This window comes from Triticum dicoccoides, chromosome 1B, assembly GCF_002162155.2.
Source record: "Triticum dicoccoides isolate Atlit2015 ecotype Zavitan chromosome 1B, WEW_v2.0, whole genome shotgun sequence".
In the NCBI taxonomy this organism is placed as follows: domain Eukaryota; kingdom Viridiplantae; phylum Streptophyta; class Magnoliopsida; order Poales; family Poaceae; genus Triticum; species Triticum dicoccoides.
In genome coordinates, this window is record NC_041381.1 from 653,006,313 (window position 1) to 653,030,966 (window position 24,654).

The following is a 24,654-nucleotide window of genomic DNA, read 5'->3' on the forward strand; positions in this document are numbered from 1 at the left end:
AGTTAAACCCTTTAACTCCGCAACTATCAGCATCATGAGTCAGAAAAGAAGACTGAACTTCTTTCTCTGGAATGACATAACCTTCACGAACAGTTAGACAACAATCAGAGCTACGGTTCAGTTCTTACTCAATTGTAGTAACACTTTACAATATATCAAAGATAGTGTAAACGATACGACGAAAAGGGCAAGACTACTGTAGTCCACGGACAAGCTAGCAAGGAGAAATTCCATGCCAGACAAATTGTAGCACTGGTTAGATGCCACCTAAAGTAAAATTGCAACTTGGACGACAAATGAAGAGGAAAAAATCATTATGCCCGCCTGGGACGTGGTGCCATGTTGCCCTAATGCATAAGAAACAGAAGCCATTAGATGTCTAGACGGTGTCCAAAAAGCGCCGGTCTGCACTAATCAGGCCGATGTTGATTCAGAGCAATTGCCCGATGGTGGTTAATGCCCTCAAGCCTCACAATTAGTGGTACCATTCGAGAGGTTTGTCTCCTGTTGCCTGAACTCTCAAGTCACAGAATTCTAAAAGCAGGGTCACAGGGTATCGAATGGTTTAGCTCCGCACTGTAGAAAGGTGGTTCATGGTTGTGTCAGTGTTCTATAAGATACAGTCCTGGCCTGCCTGTTGGTTATGATTACTGCATGATTGTAATCTCAGCTCTGTAACTTATTAATAAGTAGCCCCTTTCCAAGAAGAGAAGAGTGAGCTTGTACAACACAAACAAGTGCAAATCGAAGCTAATTGTGTGAAGATGATGGTTGTAGTGTGTTAGTTTTCCCCCAATTCATTATCTATGGAACAGAACCACCACAAACCACACACATATATTTGTCAGGACTGATAATGTTTTCAAGATATGCCATAGGAGTAGTCATGCACAGAATGAACTCACATTTGGCCAAACTTGGTGCCCTGCTCGATCTGCAGGTCGTAGACGGAGACATGCGTGGGGCGGGTATCGACGGTGCACCGCAAGCTCTCCTCCCACATCTCCTGGGTCTGGTTGGGCAGCGAGGAGATGAGGTCCATGCTCCAGTTCTGGAGCCCCTCGCAGGCGGTCACGATCCCGACGGCCTCGTGCACCTCCCGCAGGCCGTGCGCGCGGCCGCACGCCCGGAGCAGCTCCTCCTGGAACGCCTGCACGCCGAGCGACACCCGGTTCACGCCCACGCCCACCAGCTCCCGCAGCTTGGCCGCGTCGAACGTGCCGGGGTCCATCTCGATGGACACCTCCGGGCACGCGGACAGCCCGAACCTGCCGCGCAGCGCGTCGAGCACCGCGGCCACCAGCCTCGGCGGGACTAGCGACGGGGTGCCGCCGCCGAAGAAGATGGTCTGCAGCGGCACGCCGTCGTCGGAGACGGGACGCGTGGCGGCTACCTCCCGGAGCAGGAGGCGCACGTAGTCGGCGATCCGGGGGTCCTCGCCCTCGCCCGGGCCGCCGGGGGAGGACGCGGAGGAGCCGAGCGCCACGATGGGGAAGTCGCAGTAGTGGCACCGCTTGCGGCAGAAGGGGAGGTGCACGTAGGCGGAGGCCGGAGGTAGTGGGCGTGGCGGAGGAGGCGGCGGCGGGACGGCGGCGGCGGGGGAGGCATAGCGACGAACAGGTTGTGGGCGGGGTGGGCGGATTGGGGGCGGTTTCCTGTGCGGCAACTGAGAGACGAGAGGGAAGGCTGATCTTAGCATTACTGACCACTCGCCTCCCTCCCAAGGCTCCTCCCGGTGGACTGGTGTACTAGAAAGAGTATTAGAATTGAATTGTTATATGAATTCCAAATTGAATTTTTAAAAAGTAACGATCCAACTTTGTTGATAAATTACACAAAGTGCATCAAATCAAACAAAGACGGGAATAGCAAGGGCCAAGGAAAAAAAACATAAAGTTACAAAAGTCCTCTGTAGTCATTGACTCTAGATCCATGTCTTATATCTTGATTTTTTTTCCATACATCTAGTGAAGAAAAAGTAGAATCTCGCAAAAAAAAACATGAACCATAAAAGACCTAACCTGCACAAATTGTACTGATTTCAAACATTTTCAAGACTCGTATGGACCGTCCACTTCAACGGGTGTCAAGTTAGGATCGGTGACCTGTATTATGGTCAGGGGGACACACTGCTTGCAAGAGTCGCCATATTATCGGGGAAGAAAACCAGGAGCACAAAAGAACGAATATACATACCTAGCGATGAGGGCATGCTTGACAATACTATTGTGGCCACACCACCGGATAGGCCCAAGCATCGGACGACAATCTACAAGGGCATCAATCATCGATCTACGAGACAAAAACACCGTCAAATCCGCTGTAGATTGTATCGGCCACGATAGCCACACTAGGATGAAGATAAAAACCACGAGAATTGTTCCGTGTAACGCCGCCTCCACATCTATAGTTTGTTGTCAAGGGCACATAAAAAATGTTGAAGAAAAGCAATCTGGACTATGAGCATTGATCGATAACCCCTCCCCCTCTCACCTTTGAAAGTTGAATAGGATGTTGGACGGGAAGCCAGAGCTTAAGCACGTGTGTTTCCTAAGTGTTTTTTTTTTGCTTGTTTTCTTTCCTACTTAAAATGAACGCAAGGTTTTATCGTCCATCTCACCCTTGCTCCAACCTTACTTATGTTTCCCCTTCATCTCTCCGTTTTGATGTTTTTCTTGTATCTTTGGGTTTTTATTGGTTTTCCTTGAGCATCGTCTTCACTGGCTCGTGACATATCAAATAAAATTATTTTTCTCAAAAAAAGTTATGTTTTCTTTGAAAAGCCTTACAAAATAAAATCCTAAAATTTATTTGGGTAGGTAAATAGTAAATATACACAATCACATGTATATGGACAGTCAAATTACAGGCTAACATACCACGTTGCAAGCACGTGTGATTATCTAGTCCTTTTTATAAGAAAAAACATTCTCTCCCAAAGAGGGGAAAGCAACAAACCAACTTTTGGTTGGATGATTAGAAGAATAGTGGTATCTTCAACCCACCAAAGTTCAATTCTAGATTTGAATTAGTGCTTGCATTATTCTTGGATTTATTTCAGGCTTCCGACGATGTTCGTTCAGTGGGAGGGAACCTTACCGTCGACTGCGAAGCGCTGATGGTGACTTCGTAAAATCTCGAGATGTTATGTTGGCTTAATGTGTGCGTGTGTGCGTGTCCAAAAAAAAAAGGAAAACATAACCTAACGTTTTTTTCAGACAAATACAAAACCTAACGTCCGTGAGGCCGAGTTAACCAGGCCAATATCTGGCCCAACGCGTGGCTCGTTATGAAGGCCCAACACGTGGCTTTGCGCTTGCCTGCCGCCGCGTGCCCAATAAGCTATATATATAGCTTGAGCCGCCGCGGCCCGCGTCCACCGCCGACGCATCAACCCCGTCGCCGCCGTCGCCATCGCCGTCCCCGTTCCCATCGTTGCGGCGTCGTCTCTGCTGTCTCCACACGCCCACGAGCTTTGGCCACTGGGTTTTGGGTTCCGAGGTATGAACTTGTGATCAGTCAAACCCCCACTGATGACCTATACAATTGCAGGGCAGATGAATGCCGATGCTTCTAATCAACATGCTAACGCCACGATATCTGCTCGATTTTGTTTTCAGGAGTTTATTCCTGTAAATTCACTCGCGTGGCCGTCTCGTTGTTAATTTCGATTTTCCATTGTGAGATTGTGACAGGTTGAGCAGGATGGGGATCGCCACGGAAGGAGACCCCAGTGAGAGGGAGAACCGCCGAGGCTCTCCGGACGAGATGGAGATGAAGGTGGCCAGGTTCTCCCGGGGGAAGGCTGCTAACCTGGGGGTGAGATTGCTGCTCTGCTACTGTCCTACTAGTGCAGTTGTTGGAGATTCAGGTGCTAGATGCTCTGCCTGCTATAATACTTCAGAAGTGAAGCTGACATTTTTGGTTTTCTCCGTAACAGGATTTGCGCGACAAGAAACTGAAAGGGCAGCTCGCTGGAAAGGAGAAGCTGATTGGAGTGTCCGCCAAAGCTGCCGCGCAGGCTGAAAAGGTCTGTGTTTGTGGATTTGTTGCAGAACGTGTGTGAATTTGTTGATTCATACAACATATATATATGTAGCTATCTCACTGAAAATCTCGGGGGCACTAACCAACAGGGTATGCATGACAAGGGAATCTGGCATTCTAGACTAGTGACTTGTGACAGTGTGATGTTCTAGAATATATATAGCTCTTCTTTAGCTATTCACCAGTGTCGTGTGGAACTGTTTGGATGAAGTGCTCTACTCATATGTATAGAATCCACATTTTAAATGTAAACATGGATTGATCTGGCGTTGCCGTTAAAGAGATGATGGCTAGTCGGCGAAAGACCGCCCAGTAGGTTTTCGACGAATCTACCGTGACAAGGAGTAAAATTTACTGAGTATACACATACTCTTTTTGGATCGTTTTAATTCACATTGCTTGACAATTATGGCATAGATAGATATGGCTATATGTCACTTTGAGTATGGACTCTCTTGCATAACTCCATGGTGCTCGTCGGAACATAATATAACACTGCACCCATGTAAATTCCAGTCGAACTAACTTGTGCAAACATGAGATAATTTGCACTACGCTGATTTTTCTTTTACTCAATTTACAGTGGCTATTGCCTAGCGTTGGGGGCTATCTAGAGCCTGAAGGTCTTGAAAAGACATACAGATTTGAGCAGTGGTCGATTCTGCCAAAGGTGGACATTTGGAGTTCAAGAAAATCATTTGACATGATCTTACCTGGTAAATATGTAGATCTGTTACAGTATTATCTGAATCTGCCACCCTAGCTACATTATCCAGTACCAAAATAGCTACATGATGCCCAGCTCAGATTGACGATATCGTATTTCTTGATTCTTATTGTGTATGCCTTTATAGACTTACAATGTGGTTGTTACATATACCCTTCTTACTGTTTACGTGAAAGGAAGATGCAAGTTAGCCTGTAAAACATTTGTAACCATAACATAACATTGGCTCTATCAGCTTTGTATGACTAAACAGTTTTCCTAATTGAATAATTCAGTGAAAGAACTCTGCTGCAGGCTCTTATGTTATTTCATTAGGCATACTCTATGTTGCGACCTTGCTGAATGCTAACTGTCAGTTTCCCTAATTATGGTTTATGACCATGAGTTGTATGAGGGTGCTGACTAGCTGTTTTGTATGCAGTGCTTGGTCCTTATACTCTAGAATACACACCAAATGGGCGCTACATGATAGTAGGTGGGCGAAAAGGTCATATTGCATTTATGGATATGTTAAATATGGAACTCATCAATGAATTTGAGGTCAGCTTTCAGTATTTAAGCAGTTTGTCAGTATGCAGGTTTACTTCTCTTCTGTTCTTTTTTTCTCAGTAAAATGTTCACTATTGAATTTCAGTGCTTTGCTCATAAATTAGACTCGCGAGAATGATCTTAGTCTGGTCCTCGATTTTGGTGGAAGTTAGCAGCACTAGAAGTTTGTGCCTTTTGTTAGACCCAACTTGAAAGCAAGAACTAAATGAACGCTGGGGTTTCTTTTGCTAGTTTGAAAAATACGTATATGTATGCAAAGGCTAAGAGCCTAAGACGCCATTGAGAAATATGGATATCTATTTTATGTACTCGTAATTCGTAAGTAAAGATGATACACATTTTAATTGATGGAAGGCGTGGATGTTGAAGTCAAGGAACTACTTATAGTTCACATTGTTCCAATGTATTGAAACTAGAGTAACTGCTACCCGACAGTTTGCTCACCTTTCAGGGATTACATGGGTTAATCGCCGTTGTACTTGTTATAATCAGCCTGATACTCCGGTTATTCTGATAACCTGTGAGTGCACTTAGTACGAGTTTATGACTTAGTAGACCTAGCCATTGCCCATTGAGTTTTTCATTTCATATGATTTGAATGATAGCAGCTCGAATTCAGAATTTCAGATCAAATACGCTGAGTTTACTGTAGGTAGTTTTTCTTGTTTGCCTAGAGAAGAGTAAAGTCCATTGTTTCTCCGTTGGTTTCCAAGGTATGCAGAAGTGATAGGCGCTAAGCGGTTGGTGTATGGATGCCTAGTTCCTAGACGGTCACCTGGAACATGGTGACAAGCAGCCAAGTAGCCAACCGGGCACCTGGGCCAAGGACCATGCATCCAAGAGCAAAAATTACATAGAGCGGTAAGGGAGTAGGATGGAGGGTGGCTGTGGAGAATGAACAGTTCGTTGCAGCTGGCAGCTGGAGGAGGATGTTTTGTGGCGGTAGGGGAGTGTGACTCGTGGAGTTTGGAAAATGATGTCCCCTGTCCCCATGTTTTAGTCCATAACGAAGCATGTAAGCAGTGCCTAATAGCATCTTTCGAACCTTGATGAAAGAAAGCGGACCTGACCCCTTCGCATTGTTTGTCCCTCATCAATAAACAGAAATTTCTATGTAAGGATAGCACGAATCTTGACACAAGCTGAATGGTCTAGATAGAGGGTACACTGGTATGGGGTTACAAAAAATCCACACTCAAATCTAATATTGTTCCCCACTTTTCGCCGACATCAGCCCCTGGTTTTTATAATCACTGTGACTGTAGACATCTCCAACATTATTTCTTGTTGCACCTAAGTATTGTACTTCCCTGATCTTACTTTTTTTTATAGGTGAAGGAAACTGTGCTCGACGTGGCATTTTTACAGAACGAGCAACTCTTTGCAGTCGCCCAGAAAAAGTAATTTGTTGACTGCACTCAAGCTCTGCGACATATTTCCATTTCTCATGAAATATATCAACATGTTCCATGTGCTAAAAAAGATGTAATAAGATGACCCCTACAGCTTGATGATGTAAAGTAAGGATGCACAAACCCATGCTCAACAAAATAAGAACCGTTGTCAGAATAAGTTTGATCTGTGGACCAATCAGGCTATAGAATTATGCAACACATGCCAACATGATTCGCTACATCATTTCCTTGTACACTTTCCCAAAAGTGGGGCATTATCATAAAAATGGCATCGGTGAACAAGTCTAATTTCTAGCAGTTTCTTGAATTGTTAGTGCATAAACGTGTGAGCTAGGTACAGCATAGAATTGCCTTCTGACTTCAATATTTGAGAAATGGGTTGTTGCTCTGGACTCTGGAACTGTTTTTTTTTTTGGTAAGCCGTGTATTAATACTCTATGTGCAAATGGTGCTTACAAGTTGTGAAGGGCTGATTATGCTAATGAATCCTGTACTTTGTTAGTTCCTCACAAGAATATTGAATATTGTTGTAACAGGTATCCCTACATATATAATCGTCATGGCACAGAAATTCACTGTCTAAAGGTAATCATGGTTTGAACACCTCCATGTTCTTCGTAACTTTGCCCTGGTTATTGATGGTTCTGAGGAAGTTGTTGTAACTTGTAAATGTTGGTAACATGCTTTAATATGTAGAAATAGTAGTAATATATGTTCCTGTTCTTCTTTTTTAAGAACTCCACGGAACTAATGATTAATAGAACTCGAGTTTTTATGTTAGGTACAATCAAGTGATTTGTTCTTCGATCAGCTAATCGCAATACAGAACCTCCCTTTTTTGAACTTGGAAAACTAGCAAAGTAGTACCCAAACCACGTGTCGCTGTCAATGTCCATGTCAGTGTACATCCAGACACATTTTTGATAACTGAAAGCTTTGTGGTGGTAAAATAGCACCATGCAAATAGCTGAATTGATTGTTCCTTTGTTAATGAGTGAGATACTTTTTTCCCCCGAGGCTTTCAAAATAAACTTTATTAATACTAAAACAGTTGGGTACTGCATTTTTTTTGTCGGAAGGAATTACTATGGACAGTGCTTCTGTTTCTTAAGCATCATAACACTGGTGTAGCGACACCTTCATAGCTATCAGTCAATCATCGAATTTGTACCCAATGCATCTCCACGAAAGGCGTGCTATCTCCAAAATACTTCTTTTGGGAGTCTTAACAGTGATCACTCTTCCGTTTCGCAGGAACATGGCGAATCGCTGAAGCTTCAGTTTCTGGATAAACACTTACTCTTGGCATCGATAAACAGCTTCGGGCAGCTCCACTACCAAGATATGAGCACTGGTGAGATGGTTGCAAACTACAGCACAGGTCTTGGACGTACGGACGTGATGCGGGTAAATCCCTACAATGCCGTCATTGGCCTTGGGCATGCTCGTGGGAGACTCACAATGTGGAAGCCAACCAGTGCGAAACCCCTTGTCACAATGTTGTGCCATAAGGGTCCTCTGACTGCAGTCGCATTTGACAAGGGTGGTCACCTTATGGCAACTGCAGGTGCTGATCACCGGAACCGGAAGATTAAGATTTGGGATCTCAGGAAGTTTGAGGTTGTGCATTCATACGCCGCACGTGCTCAGTCCCTGGGTTTCAGCCAGAAGGGGTTGTTGGCGAGCAGCAACGGATCTCTAGTGGAGATATACAGGGATTGCGGGGGCCAGGACTATAAAATCTATATGAAGCACAGAATGGTAAAGGGATATCAGGTGGGCAAGGTTTTGTTCCGCCCTTACGAGGACATCTGTGGGATCGGGCACTCCATGGGCTTCTCCTCCATGCTCGTTCCTGGATCAGGCGAGCCAAACTTCGATACCTTCGTTGACAACCCCATGGAGACCGGGAAGCAAAGGCGGGAGAAGGAGGTGCGGTCCCTCCTTGACAAGCTCCAACCAGAGACCATCATGCTTGATCCGAATGTGATAGCCACCGTAAGACAACTGAAGAAGAAACAGAAGAAAACCAAGAAAGAGATTGAGGACGAGATTGAAGGTGCCGTCGAGGCCGCCAAGAACATTAGGGTCAAGAAGAAGACCAAGGGTAGGAGTAAGCCGAGCAGGCGGGCTAAGAAGAAAGAGGAGGAGGTTCTCAGAGCCAAGAGGCCTTTGTTGGATCAACACAAGGAAGCCAGTGGGCACCCTGCTGACAAGAAACTGCGGATTGGCGATGACACCGAGCTGCCGAAAGCATTGCAGCGGTTTGCCAAGAACAGGCAATCGTGATCTTAGTTATCAACTTATCATTAGCGAGTGTGTGTTGTGGTCTATTTTGTAAAGGAGTAGCTGGCAAGTAGTAGTTCATGTGAACTTGTTAGAAAAATATGCACCAAAATTTTATTCTCTGCTGGGCATGACGTTCTCCATGTTGAAGTTTGGTTTGGGTCAGCTCTTCTTCCTGGGCTGGCATATTTTTTATGTTTGATGATGATGAGGTTGAGGCTTGAGAGTCCCGTTGATCTAATTACTTGTGCCTTGGTGGTGTCTAACACTGTTTTTTTTTCCAACCGGGCTCTCAACCCCTTTCCATTAATTTCGCAATGAACGGAAATACATCAGTCTGTATCCAGATGTTCTTAGTGCCCAAACCACTACAACTAACAGGATGAAAGATATAAGCTTTTTTGAGATCAAATGAAGCTGAAAGGGGAGAGCGAGCTGGCGCACCATCAGGAAACCCACCGCAGGATGATCCTGGAACGGACCACCCGCCATGGGACGAAAACCTGATGACACTCACAAACCGCAGCCCAAAAACGACAGGAGAGGAAATCCCAGGATGAGGCAAGTTAAACAACATCTGCGACTAGGCTAACCGTAACCAGAAGACATAAAACCAGCGGGCATCAAACCCCAGTGGGAGGCGGCAAGCAAAAGGACCGACCGCTGAGCACTGTTTTATGTGCCGAGCTCCAATTCCTATTGGAATTCACAACACTGTTTTTGTAGGATAAATGTCCTTTGGGTCAGAAATCCCGACCAATGCAGCATAGAAAGAAACAAAAAGCATAGGTCTGGTGGTTACTGCTGGGAAAGGGGGCATGTGTTACTTGTGTATATGTTTTTCGGTTGTAGCATGAAGAAACTATCAAATTCCACCGAAAATTATACATAACAGTTTCCTGTTCCCAACCTTAGTTGTCGCCACCGCCGAAGGTCTCCTCCACAGTCCACACTGCTGTCTCGGCCCCTCTCCTCTCCCCTGTCCGACGTTCTCGTCGTCGGCAATACGAGTGGGGACCTGTTTGATTTCTTTTTCTTTTTTATTAGGTTTTGTTTCCATGGCAATGGAGGCGATGAAGGCAAGTTATTGACAAAAAACTACCGCTTTAGGGGTTTGCGTCGGAAAAAAATTCTATGAGACCAGTGTTGGGTAACGTTGCAGAAAATAAAAAATTTCCTACTCGTTTCACCAAGATCATCTAGGAGTTCATCTAGCAACGAGTGAATAGATGCATCTACATACCTTGTAGATGGCGAGCGGAAGCGTTCAAAGAACGGGGATGATGTAGTCGAACACGAGGTGATCCAAACCACCGATGACTAGCGCCGAACGGACGGCACCTCCGCGTTCAACACACGTACGGAACAGCCACGTCTCCTCCTTCTTGATCCAGCAAGGGAGGGAGGAGAGGTTGAGGAAGATGGCACCAGCAGCAGCACGACGGCGTGGTGTTGATGGAGCTGCAGTACTCCGGCAGAGCTTCCCTAAGCAATAAGGAGGTGGAGGAGGTGTTGGGGAGGGAGAAGGAGGCAACCAAAGGCCAAGGACTCAAGGTATCAAGTCCCTCCTCTCCCCCACTATATATAGGGGTGCCAAGGGGGGGTGGCCGGCCCTAGGAGATCCAATCTCCTAGGGGGTGCGGCGGCCAAGGGGGGTTTCCCTCCCCCCCAAGGCACCTAGGAGGTGCCTTCCACTAGTAGGACTCCTCCCCCTTGGAAACCCTAGGCGCATGGGCCTAGTGGGGCTGGTGCCCTTGGCCCATGTAGGCCAAGGCGCACCCCCTACAGCCCATGTGGCCCCCGGGGATGGGTGGCCCCACCCGGTGGGCCCCCGGGACCCCTTCGGTGGTCCCGGTACAATACCGATAACCCCGAAACTTGTCCCGATACCCGAAACAAGACTTCCCATATATAAATCTTTACCTCCGGACCATTCCGGAACTCCTCGTGACGTCCGGGATCTCATCCGGGACTCCGAACAACATTCGAGTTACTGCATATACATATCCCTACAACCCTAGCGTAACTGAACCTTAAGTGTGTAGACCCTACGGGTTCGGGAGACATGTAGACATGACCGAGATCGCTCTCCGGTCAATAACCAACAGCGGGATCTGGATACCCATGTTGGCTCCCACAGGCTCCACGATGATCTCATCGGATGAACCACAATGTCGAGGATTTAATCAACCCCGTATGCAATTCCCTTTGTCAATCGATATGTTACTTGCCCGAGATTCGATCGTCGGTATCCCAATACCTCGTTCAATCTTGTTACCGGCAAGTCACTTTACTCGTACCGTAATGCATGATCCCGTGACCAAACACTTGGTCACTTTGACCTCATTATGATGATGCATTACTGAGTGGGCCCAGTGATATCTCTCCGTCATACGGAGTGACAAATCCCAGTCTCGATCCATATAAAACAATAGATACTTTCGGAGATACCTGTAGTGCACCTTTATAGTCACCCAATTACGTTGTGACGTTTGATACACCCAAAGCACTCCTACGGTATCCAGGAGTTATACGATCTCATGGTCGAAGGAAGAGATACTTTGACATTGCAAAAACTCTAGCAAACGAACTATACGATCTTGTGCTATGTTTAGGATTGGGTCTTGTCCATCACATCATTATCCTAATGATGTGATCCCGTTATCAATGACATCCAATGTCCATAGCCAGGAAACCATGACTATCTATTGATCAACGAGCTAGTCAACTAGAGGCTTACTAGGGACATGTTGGTGTCTGTTATTCACACATGTATTACGATTTCCGGATAACACAATTATAGCATAAATAAAGACAATTATCATGAACAAAGAAATATAATAATAATGCTTTTATTATTGCCTCTAGGGCATATTTCCAACAGTCTCCCACTTGCACTAGAGTCAATAATCTAGTTACATTGTGATGAATCGAACACCCATGGAATTCTGGTGTTGATCATGTTTTGCTCTTGGGAGAGGTTTAGTCAACAGATCTGCTACATTCAGGTCCGTATGTACTTTACAAATCTCTATGTCTCCATCTTGAACATTTTTACGGATGGAGTTGAAGCGACGCTTGATGTGCCTCGTCTTCTTGTGAAACCTGGGCTCCTTGGCAAGTGCAATAGCTCCAGTGTTGTCACAGAAGAGCTTGATCGGCCCCGACGCATTGGGTATGACTCCTAGGTCGGTGATGAACTCCTTCACCCATATTGCTTCATGTGCTGCCTCCGAGGCTGCCATGTACTCCGCTTCACATGTAGATCCCGCCACGACGCTCTGTTTGCAACTGCACCAGCTTACTGCCCCACCATTCAAAATATACACGTATCCGGTTTGTGACTTAGAGTCATCCAGATCTATGTCGAAGCTAGCGTCGACGTAACCTTTTACGACGAGCTCTTCGTCACCTCCATAAACGAGAAACATTTCCTTAGTCCTTTTCAGGTACTTCAGGATATTCTTGACCGCTGTCCAGTGTTCCTTGCCGGGATTACTTTGGTACCTTCCTACCAAACTTACGGCAAGGTTTACATCAGGTCTGGTACACAGCATGGCATACATAATAGAACCTATGGCTGAGGCATAGGGGATGACACTCATCTCTTCTATCTCTGCTGCCGTGGTCGGACATTGAGCTGAGCTCAATTTCACACCTTGCAAAACAGGCAAGAATCCTTTCTTGGACTGATCCATTTTGAACTTCTTCAAAATCTTATCAAGATATGTGCTTTGTGAAAGACCTATGAGGCGTCTTGATCTATCCCTATAGATCTTGATGCCTAATATATAAGCAGCTTTTCCAAGGTCCTTCATTGAAAAACTCTTATTCAAGTAGGCCTTAATGCTGTCCAAAAGTTCTACATCATTTCCCATCAAAAGTATGTCATCTACATATAGTATGAGAAATGCTATAGAGCTTCCACTCACTTTCTTGTAAACACAGGCTTCTCCATAAGTTTTTGTGAACCCAAACGCTTTGATCATCTCATCAAAACGAATGTTCCAACTCCGAGATGCTTGCACCAGCCCATAAATCGAGCGTTGGAGCTTGCACACCTTGTCAGCATTTTAGGATCGACAAAACCTTCCGGCTGCATCATATACAATTCTTCCTTAAGGAAACCATTAAGGAATGCCGTTTTGACGTCCATTTTACAAATTTCATAATCATAAAATGCGGCAATTGCTAACATGATTCGGACGGACTTCAGCTTCGCTACCGGTGAGAAAGTCTCATCGTAGTCAACCCCTTGAACTTGTCGATAACCCTTAGCGACAAGCCGAGCTTTATAGATGGTCACATTACCATCCGCGTCTGTCTTCTTCTTAAAGATCCATTTATTTTCTATGGCTCGCCGTTCTACGGGCAAGTCAGTCAAAGTCCATACTTCGTTTTCATACATGGATCCTATCTCGGATTTCATGGCTTCTAGCCATTTGTCGGAATCCGGACCCGCCATCGCTTCTTCATAGTTCGAAGGTTCACCGTTGTCTAACAACATGATTTCCAAGACAGGGTTGCCGTACCACTCTGGTGCAGAACGTGTCCTCGTGGACCTTCGAATTTCAGTAGGAGCTTGATCAGAAGTATCTTGATCATTATCATTAACTTCCTCTCTAGTCGGTGCAGGCACCTCAGGAACATTTTCTTGAGTTGCGCCATTTTCCGGTTCAAGAGGTAATACTTCATCAAGCTCTACTTTCCTCCCACTTACTTCTTTCGAGAGAAACTCTTTCTCCAGAAAGGACCCATTCTTGGCAACAAAGATCTTGCCTTCGGATCTGAGGTAGAAGATATACCCAACAGTTTCTTTAGGGTATCCTATGAAGACGCATTTTTCCGATTTGGGTTCGAGCTTTCTAGGTTGAAGTTTCCTGACATAAGCATCGCATCCCCAAACTTTTAGAAATGACAGCTTAGGTTTCTTCCCAAACCATAATTCATACGGTGTCGTCTCAACGGATTTCGACGGGGCCCTATTTAAAGTGAATGCGGCAGTCTCTAAAGCATAGCCCCAAAAAGATAGTGGTAAATCGGCAAGAGACATCATAGATCGCACCATATCTAATAGAGTGCGATTACGGTGTTCGGACACACCATTGCGCTGAGGTGTTCCAGGCGGCGTGAGTTGTGAAACTATTCCACATTTTCTTAAGTGTGTACCAAACTCGTGACTCAAGTATTCTCCTCCACGATCTGATCGTAGAAACTTGATTTTCCTGTCACGTTGATTCTCAACTTCACTCTGAAATTCCTTGAACTTTTCAAAGGTCTCAGACTTGTGTTTCATTAAGTAGACATACCCATATCTACTCAAGTCATCAGTGAGGGTGAGAACATAACGATAGCCACCGCGAGCCTCAACACTCATTGAACCGCACACATCGGTATGTATGATTTCCAATAAGTCGGTTGCTCGCTCCATTGTTCCTGAGAATGGAGTCTTGGTCATTTTACCCATAAGGCATGGTTCGCACGTGTCAAATGATTCATAATCAAGAGACTCTAAAAGTCCATCAGCATGGAGCTTCTTCATGCGTTTGACACCTATGTGACCAAGGCGGCAGTGCCACAGGTATGTGGGACTATCATTATCAACCTTACTTCTTTTGGTACTCACATTATGAACATGTGTAGCATCACGTTCGAGATTCATAAGGAATAAACCATTCACCATAGGAGCATGACCATAAAACATATCTCTCATAAAAATGGAACAACCATTATTCTCAGATTTAAAAGAGTAGCCATCTCGAATTAAACGAGATCCTGATACAATGTTCATGCTCAAACTTGGCACAAAATAACAATTATTGAGGTTTAAAACTAATCCCGTAGGTAAATGTAGAGGTAGCGTGCCGACGGCGATCACATCGACCTTGGAACCACTCCCGACGCGCATCGTCACCTCGTCCTTCGCCAGTCTCCGTTTATTCCGCAGCTCCTGTTGTGTGTTACAAATATGAGCAACGGCATCGGTATCAAATACCCAGGAGTTACTACGATTACTGGTAAGGTACACATCAATTACATGTATATCAAATATACCTTTGGTTTTGCCGGCCTTCTTGTCCGCTAAGTATTTGGGGCAGTTCCGCTTCCAGTGACCACTTTCCTTGCAATAAAAACACTCAGTCTCGGGCTTGGGTCCATTCTTTGGCTTCTTCCCGGCAGCTTGCTTGCTGGGCGCGGCAACTACCTTGCCGTCCTTCTTGAAGTTCTTTTTACCCTTGCCCTTCTTGAACTTAGTGGTTTTATTGACCATCAACACTTGATGTTCCTTTCTGACTTCTACCTCTGCTGATTTCAGCATAGCAAATACTTCAGGAATGGTCTTTTCCATCCCCTGCATATTGAAGTTCATCACAAAGCTCTTGTAGCTCGGTGGAAGCGACTGGAGGATTCTGTCAATGACCGCATCATCCGGGAGATTAACTCCCAGCTGAGTCAAGCGGTTATGTAACCCAGACATAGTGAGTATGTGCTCACTGACAGAACTATTTTCCTCCATCTTACAGCTGAAGAATTTGTCAGAGACTTCATATCTCTCGACCCGGGCATGAGCTTGGAAAACCATTTTCAGCTCTTCGAACATCTCATATGCTCCATGTCTCTCAAAACGCTTTTGGAGCCCCGGCTCTAGGCTGTAAAGCATGCCGCACTGAACGAGGGAGTAGTCATCAGAACGTGCCTGCCAAGCGTTCATAACGTCTTGTTCTGCAGGGAGAACAGGTGCATCACCTAGCGGTGCTTGTAGGACATAATCTTTCTTGGCAGCTATGAGGATGATCCTCAGGTTCCGGACCCAGTCCGTATAGTTGCTGCCATCGTCTTTCAGCTTGGTTTTCTCTAGGAACGCGTTGAAGTTGAGGACTACGTTGGCCATTTGATCTACAAGACATATTGTAAAAATTTAGACTAAGTTCATGATAATTAAGTTCATCTAATCAAATTATAATGAACTCCCACTCAGATTTGACATCCCTTTGGTCATCTAAGTGTTACACGATCCGAGTCGACTAGGCCGTGTCCGATCATCACGTGAGATGGACTAGTCATCGTCGGTGAACATTCTCATGTAGATCGTATCTTCCATACGACTCGTGTTCGACCTTTCGGTCTCCGTGTTCCGAGGCCATGTCTGTACATGCTAGGCTCGTCAAGTTAACCCTAAGTGTTTTCGCTGTGTAAAACTGTCTTACACCCGTTGTATGTGAACGTAAGAATCTATCACACCCGATCATCACGTGGTGCTTCGAAACGACGAACTGTAGCAACGGTGCACAGTTAGGGGAGAACACTTCTTGAAATTTTGTAAGGGATCATCTTATTTACTACCGTCGTTCTAAGTAAACAAGATGCATAAAACATAATAAACATCACATGCAATTATATAAGTAGTGACATGATATGGCCAATATCATATAGCTCCTTTGATCTTCATCTTCGGGGCTCCATGATCATCTTGTCACCGGCATGACACCATGATCTCCATCATCATGATCTCCATCATCGTGTCTTCATGAAGTTGTCACGCCAACGACTACTTCTACTTCTATGACTAACGCGTTTAGTAATAAAGTAAAGTAGTTTACATGGCGTTCTTTAATGACACGCAGGTCATACAAAAAATAAAGACAACTCCTATGGCTCCTGCCGGTTGTCATACTCATCGACATGCAAGTCGTGATTCCTATTACAATAGCATGAACATCTCATACATGACATATAGATCATTCATCATTCATCACAACTTTGGCCATATCATATCACAAAGCACTTGCTGCAAAAACAAGTTAGACGTCCTCTAATTGTTGTTTGCAAGTTTTTACGTGGCTGAAGTAGGGTTCTAGCAAGAACGTTTTCTTACCTACGTGAAACCACAACGTGATTTGTCAACTTCTATTTACCCTTCATAAGGACCCTTTTCATCGAATCCGCTTCAACTAAAGTAGGAGAGACAGACACCCGCCAGCCACCTTATGCAACTTGTGCATGTTAGTCGGTGGAACCGGTCTCACGTAAGCGTACGTGTAAGGTTGGTCCGGGCCGCTTCATCCCACAATACCGCTGAAGCAAGATAAGACTAGTAGCGGCAAGAAAGTTGACAAATCTACGCCCACAACCAATTGTGTTCTACTCGTGCAAGAAGAACTACGCATAGACCTAGCTCATGATGCCACTGTTGGGTAACGTTGCAGAAAATAAAAAATTTCCTACTCGTTTCACCAAGATCATCTAGGAGTTCATCTAGCAACGAGTGAATAGATGCATCTACATACCTTGTAGATGGCGAGCGGAAGCGTTCAAAGAACGGGGATGATGTAGTCGAACACGACGTGATCCAAATCACCGATGACTAGCGCCGAACGGACGGCACCTCCGCGTTCAACACACGTACGGAACAGCCACGTCTCCTCCTTCTTGATCCAGCAAGGGAGGGAGGAGAGGTTGAGGGAGATGGCACCAGCAGCAGCACGACGGTGTGGTGTTGATGGAGCTGCAGTACTCCGGCAGAGCTTCGCTAAGCAATAAGGAGGTGGAGGAGGTGTTGGGGAGGGAGAAGGAGGCAACCAAAGGCCAAGGACTCAAGGTATCAAGTCCCTCCTCTCCCCCACTATATATAGGGGTGCCAAGGGGGGGGTGGCCGGCCCTAGGAGATCCAATCTCCTAGCGGGTGCGGCGGCCAAGGGGGGTTTCCCTCCCCCCCAAGGCACCTAGGAGGTGCCTTCCACTAGTAGGACTCCTCCCCCTTGGAAACCCTAGGCGCATGGGCCTAGTGGGGCTGGTGCCCTTGGCCCATGTAGGCCAAGGCGCACCCCCTACAGCCCATGTGGCCCCCGGGGATGGGTGGCCCCACCCGGTGGGCCCCCGGGACCCCTCCGGTGGTCCCGGTACAATACCGATAACCCCGAAACTTGTCCCGATGCCCGAAACAAGACTTCCCATATATAAATCTTTACCTCCGGACCATTCCGGAACTCCTCGTGACGTCCGGGATCTCATCCGGGACTCCGAACAACATTCGGGTTACTGCATATACATATCCCTACAACCCTAGCGTAACTGAACCTTAAGTGTGTAGACCCTACGGGTTCGGGAGACATGTAGACATGACCGAGATCGCTCTCCGGTCAATAACCAACAGCGGGATCTGGATACCCATGTTGGCTCCCACACGCTCCACGATGATCTCATCGGATGAACCACGATGTCGAGGATTTAATCAACCCCGTATGCAATTCCCTTTGTCAATCGATATGTTACTTGCCCGAGATTCGATCGTCGGTATCCCAATACCTCGTTCAATCTTGTTACCGGCAAGTCACTTTACTCGTACCGTAATGCATGATCCCGTGACCAAACACTTGGTCACTTTGAGCTCATTATGATGATGCATTACTGAGTGGGCCCAGTGATATCTCTCCGTCATACGGAGTGACAAATCCCAGTCTCGATCCATATAAAACAATAGATACTTTCGGAGATACCTGTAGTGCACCTTTATAGTCACCCAGTTACGTTGTGACGTTTGATACACCCAAAGCACTCCTACGGTATCCAGGAGTTATACGATCTCATGGTCGAAGGAAGAGATACTTTGACATTGCAAAAACTCTAGCAAACGAACTATACGATCTTGTGCTATGTTTAGGATTGGGTCTTGTCCATCACATCATTATCTTAATGATGTGATCCCGTTATCAATGACATCCAATGTCCATAGCCAGGAAACCATGACTATCTATTGATCAACGAGCTAGTCAACTAGAGGCTTACTAGGGACATGTTGGTGTCTGTTATTCACACATGTATTACGATTTCCGGATAACACAATTATAGCATGAATAAAGACAATTATCATGAACAAAGAAATATAATAATAATGCTTTTATTATTGCCTCTAGGGCATATTTCCAACAACCAGGTCTCACGAATTAGCAGGTGAGACCCATCCTGATGAATGACATGTGGCATTCACAAATCACAAAGCATTTACCCCACCCCCCACCTAAAGGGGAGGAGAGATTAGATGCTTTGTGATTTGTGAATGTCATGTGTCATCCATCAGGACGAGTTTCACCTGTTTTATATGAGATCTGGTCTCATATAATTTTTTTCTGTTTGCGTCCCACTGAATTATCATGTCACTATCATGCAAGGCAACAAGTATAGTCATCATGCAGGTTGCCCTATTATTAGCCATGGCATTAGGCAGCCAATCTTGTGAATGAACGCGCGTTGATTCCAGCAATCAAGTCTTGAGATTCATGTCACTACATAGGAAGCCGAAGCCTATCCCCAAAACCCAATCAAATCCTTCCTATGCACGTCCTCACCTTCGACTATATAACAAGCATGCCCCCCCATCTCTCTCTCTCGATCCATCATCTACAAACACAACCTCATTATACATCATTCTCTCTTACTCCTCCAGAAGAAGAGCTCCCGCAACAATGGCGGTTTCGTCGAAGCTTTTCCCGGCCGCCGTCCTTCTCCTGCTTCTCCTCCTGGCCACAGGTAATTGACTGTTTGTTTCTCCTGATAGCCTTAGTAACTTCAAACCTAACCTGAGACTGATCGTTCTTGATGCGTGCAGAGATGGGGCCTGTGCGGGAGGCGACGGCATGCGAGCACGCCCCGTGCAAGAAGTGCACCGGATCGTGCTTCGACCCGGAGGAGTGCGCCATCACGTGCCGGAACGAGGGCTATGACTCCGGCGACTGCACCGGCAGCGGAGCCTACCGCTGCACGTGCAGCAAGAATTGCTAGCTAGCTAGCTAGTGCGTGAAGAACACACGAGTAGAATAAAAAGGGAATTACAGTTCTGTGCTACTCTAGTTTGTACTTTTCTTTTTGACCTTGGATTTTGTTCGAAGGTTCACACGAATATGGCCGAAACTCAGTGGACTCCACTAGGGCCCAGTTCTGAGATTATTTTGTATCGCACAAATTATGTACTAAGAGAGATTTCTCTCAAAAAAGAATACTAAAAGAGAGTAATTGTTAGTCACAGGTTTGTCCTTCAGAACGGGAGTACGGTGGGCTATCAAATTGACATGCCATGAGATGTAGCCAATTGTTGACTCTATTATTAGACATGCTCTTTTAACTAACATCCAAGACTTTGTTTGAAAGACTAACATCCAAAACTCCTTAACAACGGTCGGATAAGTGGGTAATGTTGGGGACTTGGGGTGAACCAAAAAAGTTTGATGGAGCCGGATCTAGTGTTGGCTGGTAAACGTCCTGCAGTAAGTAAGACGGGTATTTATAAACCTTGTCTTGATTTGACGAGAGAAAATAAGGGTTGAGATTCATATAATTATCGCCAAAATCAAATCAAAACCTTCCTATGCACATCTTCATCTTCAACTAATAAGCGTGACACAAAACAAACATATCATCTTAACCTTTCAGAACTATCCCAGTGGCGGTTTTCTCGGTCATCCTTCTCCTGGCCACATGTACGTTGTAATTGAGGGTTTATAGATCCTAATAATATTGGGTGCTTACGTTTTTTTGCGGGATAAACTTCCGATCTGTTCATCTTCAATCATGGCAGTACAATGAACAATAGAAATAATAAAAATTACATCCAGATCCGTGGGCCACCTAGCGACGATACAAGCACTGAAGCGAGCCGAAGGCGCGCCGCTGTCATCGCCCCTCCCTCGCCGGAGCCGGGCAAACCTTGTTGTAGTAGACAGTCGGGAAGTCGTCGTGTTAAGGCTTCATAGAACCAATACACCAGAACAACAACCGCCACCGATGAAGAGTGTAGATAAGAAGGATCCAACCTGAAGACACGCGAACAAAGACGAACAATCAACAGATCCACCAAAGACGGATCCACCGAAGACACACCTCCACACGCCCACCGACGATGCTAGACGCATCACCGGAACGGGGGCTAGGTGGGGAGATCTTTATTACATTTTCAGGGAGCCGCCGCCGTCTCGCCTTCCTGAGTAGAACATAAACCCTAACAAAACCTCAAAAAAAGATTTAAAAACGGAACCCTCCCACCGGCAAGGGCCGGGATCCACTCCGCCCCCGTAGCCCTAAGGCCACGGGAGACGGGGCGGACCGGCGCCGGCGGGAGGCAGAGGAATCCTAGCTTTTTTGTGTAGGCGGCCGCTGGCTAGGAGGGAGGATTATATCTCATCACCAGTTACCGTCAGCTCCACATATTGGGTGCTTGCCTGGCTTGAATGCATGCATGGACTAGACGTCTCCAACCACAATGGTCAAATTTGACCTTTTTTTCCCAGAAACACGTCCGAACCATGTACAATGTATAGGCTCTAGACCCTCATTTGTCCATGTACACAACGATATCTCTCAATTTATTTCTAAATTGTCCAAACACATGCACATGATTGATAGGGTGGTTTGCTCTCCATTTGATAGGAAAGACTAAAATAGATAGAATGTGGTCAAAGATGGGAGATCTGATGGACTATCCGGACACCCCTATTTCCTCCACACGTATGGTTGTGTTTGGGATTTGCGAACAACCAGGACAAACGAGAGGATTTGAAGGACTTGGTTGAAGAGGCCATTCTTATCCAGGCTATCTATTCAGATATATAGATATATGAGGACGATTTAAGGGTCTAGTTGAAGATGCTCTTACATGATGATCAGTAAACATAGGATCTGACCAAATATATTTCTTTGTCTAGTCGTAGACTCATTCATACGTGCTAGAAAATTCTTGGAGCTGCCAGTTACACTTACAGTTTGGCAGCTGCGAGAGCTCCCTTCAAGAACTCAACACCACCGTATATAAGGTGTGTTTATTTTTTTTACTAATGTGTATTTCTTCTAATCTCACATATTTTCGTTTCTATCTCTCCACCCTCGTGTACAAAGCAACATAACAATCAAGCCGAAAAGATGCTAGTATCATATCATGATACCGTAGCTTAATAAAAAAATACTACACGTGTCTTGAAAAACAATAAATAAGGTTATCTAAGATGCTAACATGTGAGAATATGCACTAGGAAGGTAGTATTTATACACTACGAGTAGGCTAACCGTACATGTGTGCTACACAAAAAAAAATTGTTCCCGACGGAAAGGCATCCAACATGCATTTCTGTTTTTACATATACTTCCAAGGGACCCTGCAAAAAATACTTCTAAGGGATTATTCAAGGGTATTTTTGTCTCAAACTCTGCTCGATTGCGTGCCTTGGTGAAAAAAGATACACCTGGCATACGAAGGGGGTAGAAAGAAAATTACTCTACGGGTTTTCCGGTGGGATCTTAAATCTAACTCCGACTATGGATCATTGGCTTTAAAAATGAAATCACAATTCATTCATCAAGGCTCTATAAATATGGTGATCGCGATTCCATTATAGTGGCGTTAAATTTAGACATTAATTAATTTGATATGCGTTCCAAGGATGTCTTTTGGAAGTCACGCGATGAATGTGTCCTGGCCTCTTAGGGAAACAGAAGGCAGAGACCAGTTGTCGATTTTATATAAATAAAAGGTGGGTACTTTTTAATTGATTTAAAAATATAAAAAGGGAAGTCAAATTCTTTTGTTTCTCTGGGGACGTCAAACGAGTGCGGCATTTTGGAGCTCGGGCTCCATGGATCCCTTTTTAAAAAAAAAACAAAAGTGTATTTTATAGGCTCAAAAAAATCTACTTGTTCATAAGGATGTATTTTTTTTGCAGGGTAAAGGGAGTTTTATTGCATGGTAGAGTGTTACAGTCAAGAGGCCACAAATCCTCAATACAAGGTGGAACCGTGTTTAACCACACATCAGCAGTTCTCTTGAAGCGGCTATAATTGGCCAACTGATATGCAACTCTATTCTTACTACGATGAATTTTCTGAGAAATAAAACTCCCTACTACTCATTATCTCTTTTATCTCTAGAACTATGTAAAGTTTCACTATGAAATACAATATCATGTGAGCTACATAAAGAGATAATTTTATGTGTTTTTAAATAATGAACAATGCATGCACACTCACCTTTTTTCAAATCACGAATTTATCTTTTTGTTCACTACATTTTTGTGTAACTATCATCGGCCCACTTTACACATATGTAGTGCACATCCATATGAAGATGTGTGATTATTTCTTTTGAAACTTCCAAAATGTGAATTTTGATTATTGAAGTCAGATGCTATTTTACCAGATAATTGTTGGCTATTATTTTAGGGTGATTTTCGAAGTCAGATGCTATTTAGCATTTCATAAATGCAAACTGGATTATAATTTTTGCATCCTGCAAATTTCAGCTTTGCTTTGCGAACGATGATGTATGGGCTTGCAGCTCCTGAGAAGTGAGGGCCTTAAAACAAAAGCCCAAACAAACGTGGTAAGTTGAAGAAAACCCTAACTCTGGGCAGGCCCAGGCCGCACGCGCAGACGAGCCGGCGGCGGCGCATACTCTGTTTCCGGGGATGTCAACATTTTCGATCGACGAGGCGGAGAAGCACAAGCCAATGTACATTTCGGAAACTGAAACATTCAACTTCGGCTCCGAGTCCATGCTGGGCTACAACATGTTCATGAAAAAAAGATGTCCTTGAACAATCATCGCATCTAATGAATGATTGTTTCACCATCCGGTGTGACATCATGTTGTTCAGCTCCAAGGATGCCGGTGGCGATAAGGTGCTCATGTCTGAAATAGACCAACATTTGAACAATCTCCTTCAAACTAAGGTGGGTGCTGATGTGACATTCGAGGTCAGCGGCGAGATGTTCGCTGCACACCGATGTCTGCTTGCGGCCCGGTCTAAAGTCTTCATGGCACATCTCTTTGGCCCCATGAAGGAGGGCACTACTACATCCTGTGTCATACAGATCAAAGACATGGAAGCAAAAGTGTTCATGGCTCTGCTTAGCTTCATCTACACAGACTCACTCCCTAAGATGGAGGATGACAACAAGGAGGAGGACGAAACAGATGCCGTGGAAGAAGGACAAGAAGAGGAAGGAACAGAGGATGAAATGTCAGAAGTTGCGGAACAAGGACAAAGAGAGAAACCATCAGAGGTTGTGCAATGGCTGCAAGCCTTGCTTGTAGCCGCAGACAGATATGATCTCCAACGGCTCAGGTTTATTTGTGAAAGGCAGTTGTCCTTGTGCATAGGTGTGAGCTCTGTGGCGTCTACTCTTGCGCTAGCTGAGCAGCACCATTGCCGCCCATTGAAGGCGGCATGCTTGAAATTTATCCAAGCCCAATCTCCGTCGTGTTTGCAAACAGTAATGGCGACCGATGGCTGGGAGCACTTAATTATGACCTATCCCTTTGTTTTGAACGAGCTCTTTGCCATGGTTGCTTTGAACCAGAAGTAACACTTCATATGGTATACATGTTCCTTAGATCTGTAATGACACTTGTGCGTATATGGGATTAATTCTCTAGAGATCGTAGTATGTCTGTCTTGCTTTTGTCCCGTCATTTAATTTGCCTATCTGCTGAATCGGACAAATCCAACATATGGGCAAATTGTCTCCTCATGGTCTGTAAATTCAGGTGTAAGCATCAATGCTGATCTGCATTGCAACAATGTGCTAGTCGTTTTATCCTACTATATTTCTGTGGGTTTTAGTTGTGTTGCATGTTGTTTCCTTTGT

General features: G+C 45.2%; 3 protein-coding genes and 1 pseudogene across 3 annotated transcripts in view; 3 read left to right on the top strand and 1 right to left on the bottom strand.

Moving 5' to 3' along the window:
- LOC119349409 (heme chaperone HemW-like) overlaps positions 1-1,709 on the bottom strand; it is a 3,275-nt gene extending 1,566 nt beyond the window's left edge. The window contains exon 1 of the mRNA XM_037617439.1: positions 906-1,709. Coding sequence (XP_037473336.1) covers positions 906-1,699 — 794 coding nt within the window. The 5' untranslated portion in view covers positions 1,700-1,709. The remainder of the gene's footprint in view (positions 1-905) is intronic.
- Positions 1,710-3,401: 1,692 nt separating this feature from the next.
- On the top strand, positions 3,402-9,171 carry LOC119311238 (probable U3 small nucleolar RNA-associated protein 7). Its single transcript, XM_037586880.1, has 8 exons — positions 3,402-3,501; positions 3,696-3,819; positions 3,941-4,030; positions 4,631-4,763; positions 5,196-5,314; positions 6,656-6,723; positions 7,275-7,323; positions 7,993-9,171. Exons 2-8 carry the CDS (start codon positions 3,706-3,708, stop codon positions 9,025-9,027), a joined length of 1,608 nt encoding a protein of 535 aa, XP_037442777.1. The 5' UTR covers positions 3,402-3,501; positions 3,696-3,705; the 3' UTR covers positions 9,028-9,171.
- A 10,316-nt stretch (positions 9,172-19,487) lies between these two features.
- On the top strand, positions 19,488-19,803 carry LOC119311248 (defensin-like protein). The gene is made up of 2 exons (XM_037586890.1): positions 19,488-19,551; positions 19,631-19,803. The coding sequence occupies exons 1-2, from the start codon at positions 19,488-19,490 to the stop codon at positions 19,801-19,803; spliced, it is 237 nt and encodes a 78-aa protein (XP_037442787.1).
- A 3,668-nt stretch (positions 19,804-23,471) lies between these two features.
- LOC119350798 lies at positions 23,472-24,372 on the top strand (annotated as a pseudogene).
- Positions 24,373-24,654: the final 282 nt, after the last annotated feature.

Bases quoted from the DNA above. Each gene is read 5' to 3' on its own strand.
- LOC119311248 (XM_037586890.1), top strand. From the start codon at position 19,488: ATGGCGGTTTCGTCGAAGCTTTTCCCGGCCGCCGTCCTTCTCCTGCTT. The intron at 19,552-19,630 runs GTAATTGACTGT...TGATGCGTGCAG, and splicing joins GCTTCTCCTCCTGGCCACAG to AGATGGGGCCTGTGCGGGAG.
- LOC119311238 (XM_037586880.1), top strand. From the start codon at position 3,706: ATGGGGATCGCCACGGAAGGAGACCCCAGTGAGAGGGAGAACCGCCGA. The intron at 3,820-3,940 runs GTGAGATTGCTG...TCTCCGTAACAG, and splicing joins GGAAGGCTGCTAACCTGGGG to GATTTGCGCGACAAGAAACT. The intron at 6,724-7,274 runs GTAATTTGTTGA...TTGTTGTAACAG, and splicing joins TTTGCAGTCGCCCAGAAAAA to GTATCCCTACATATATAATC.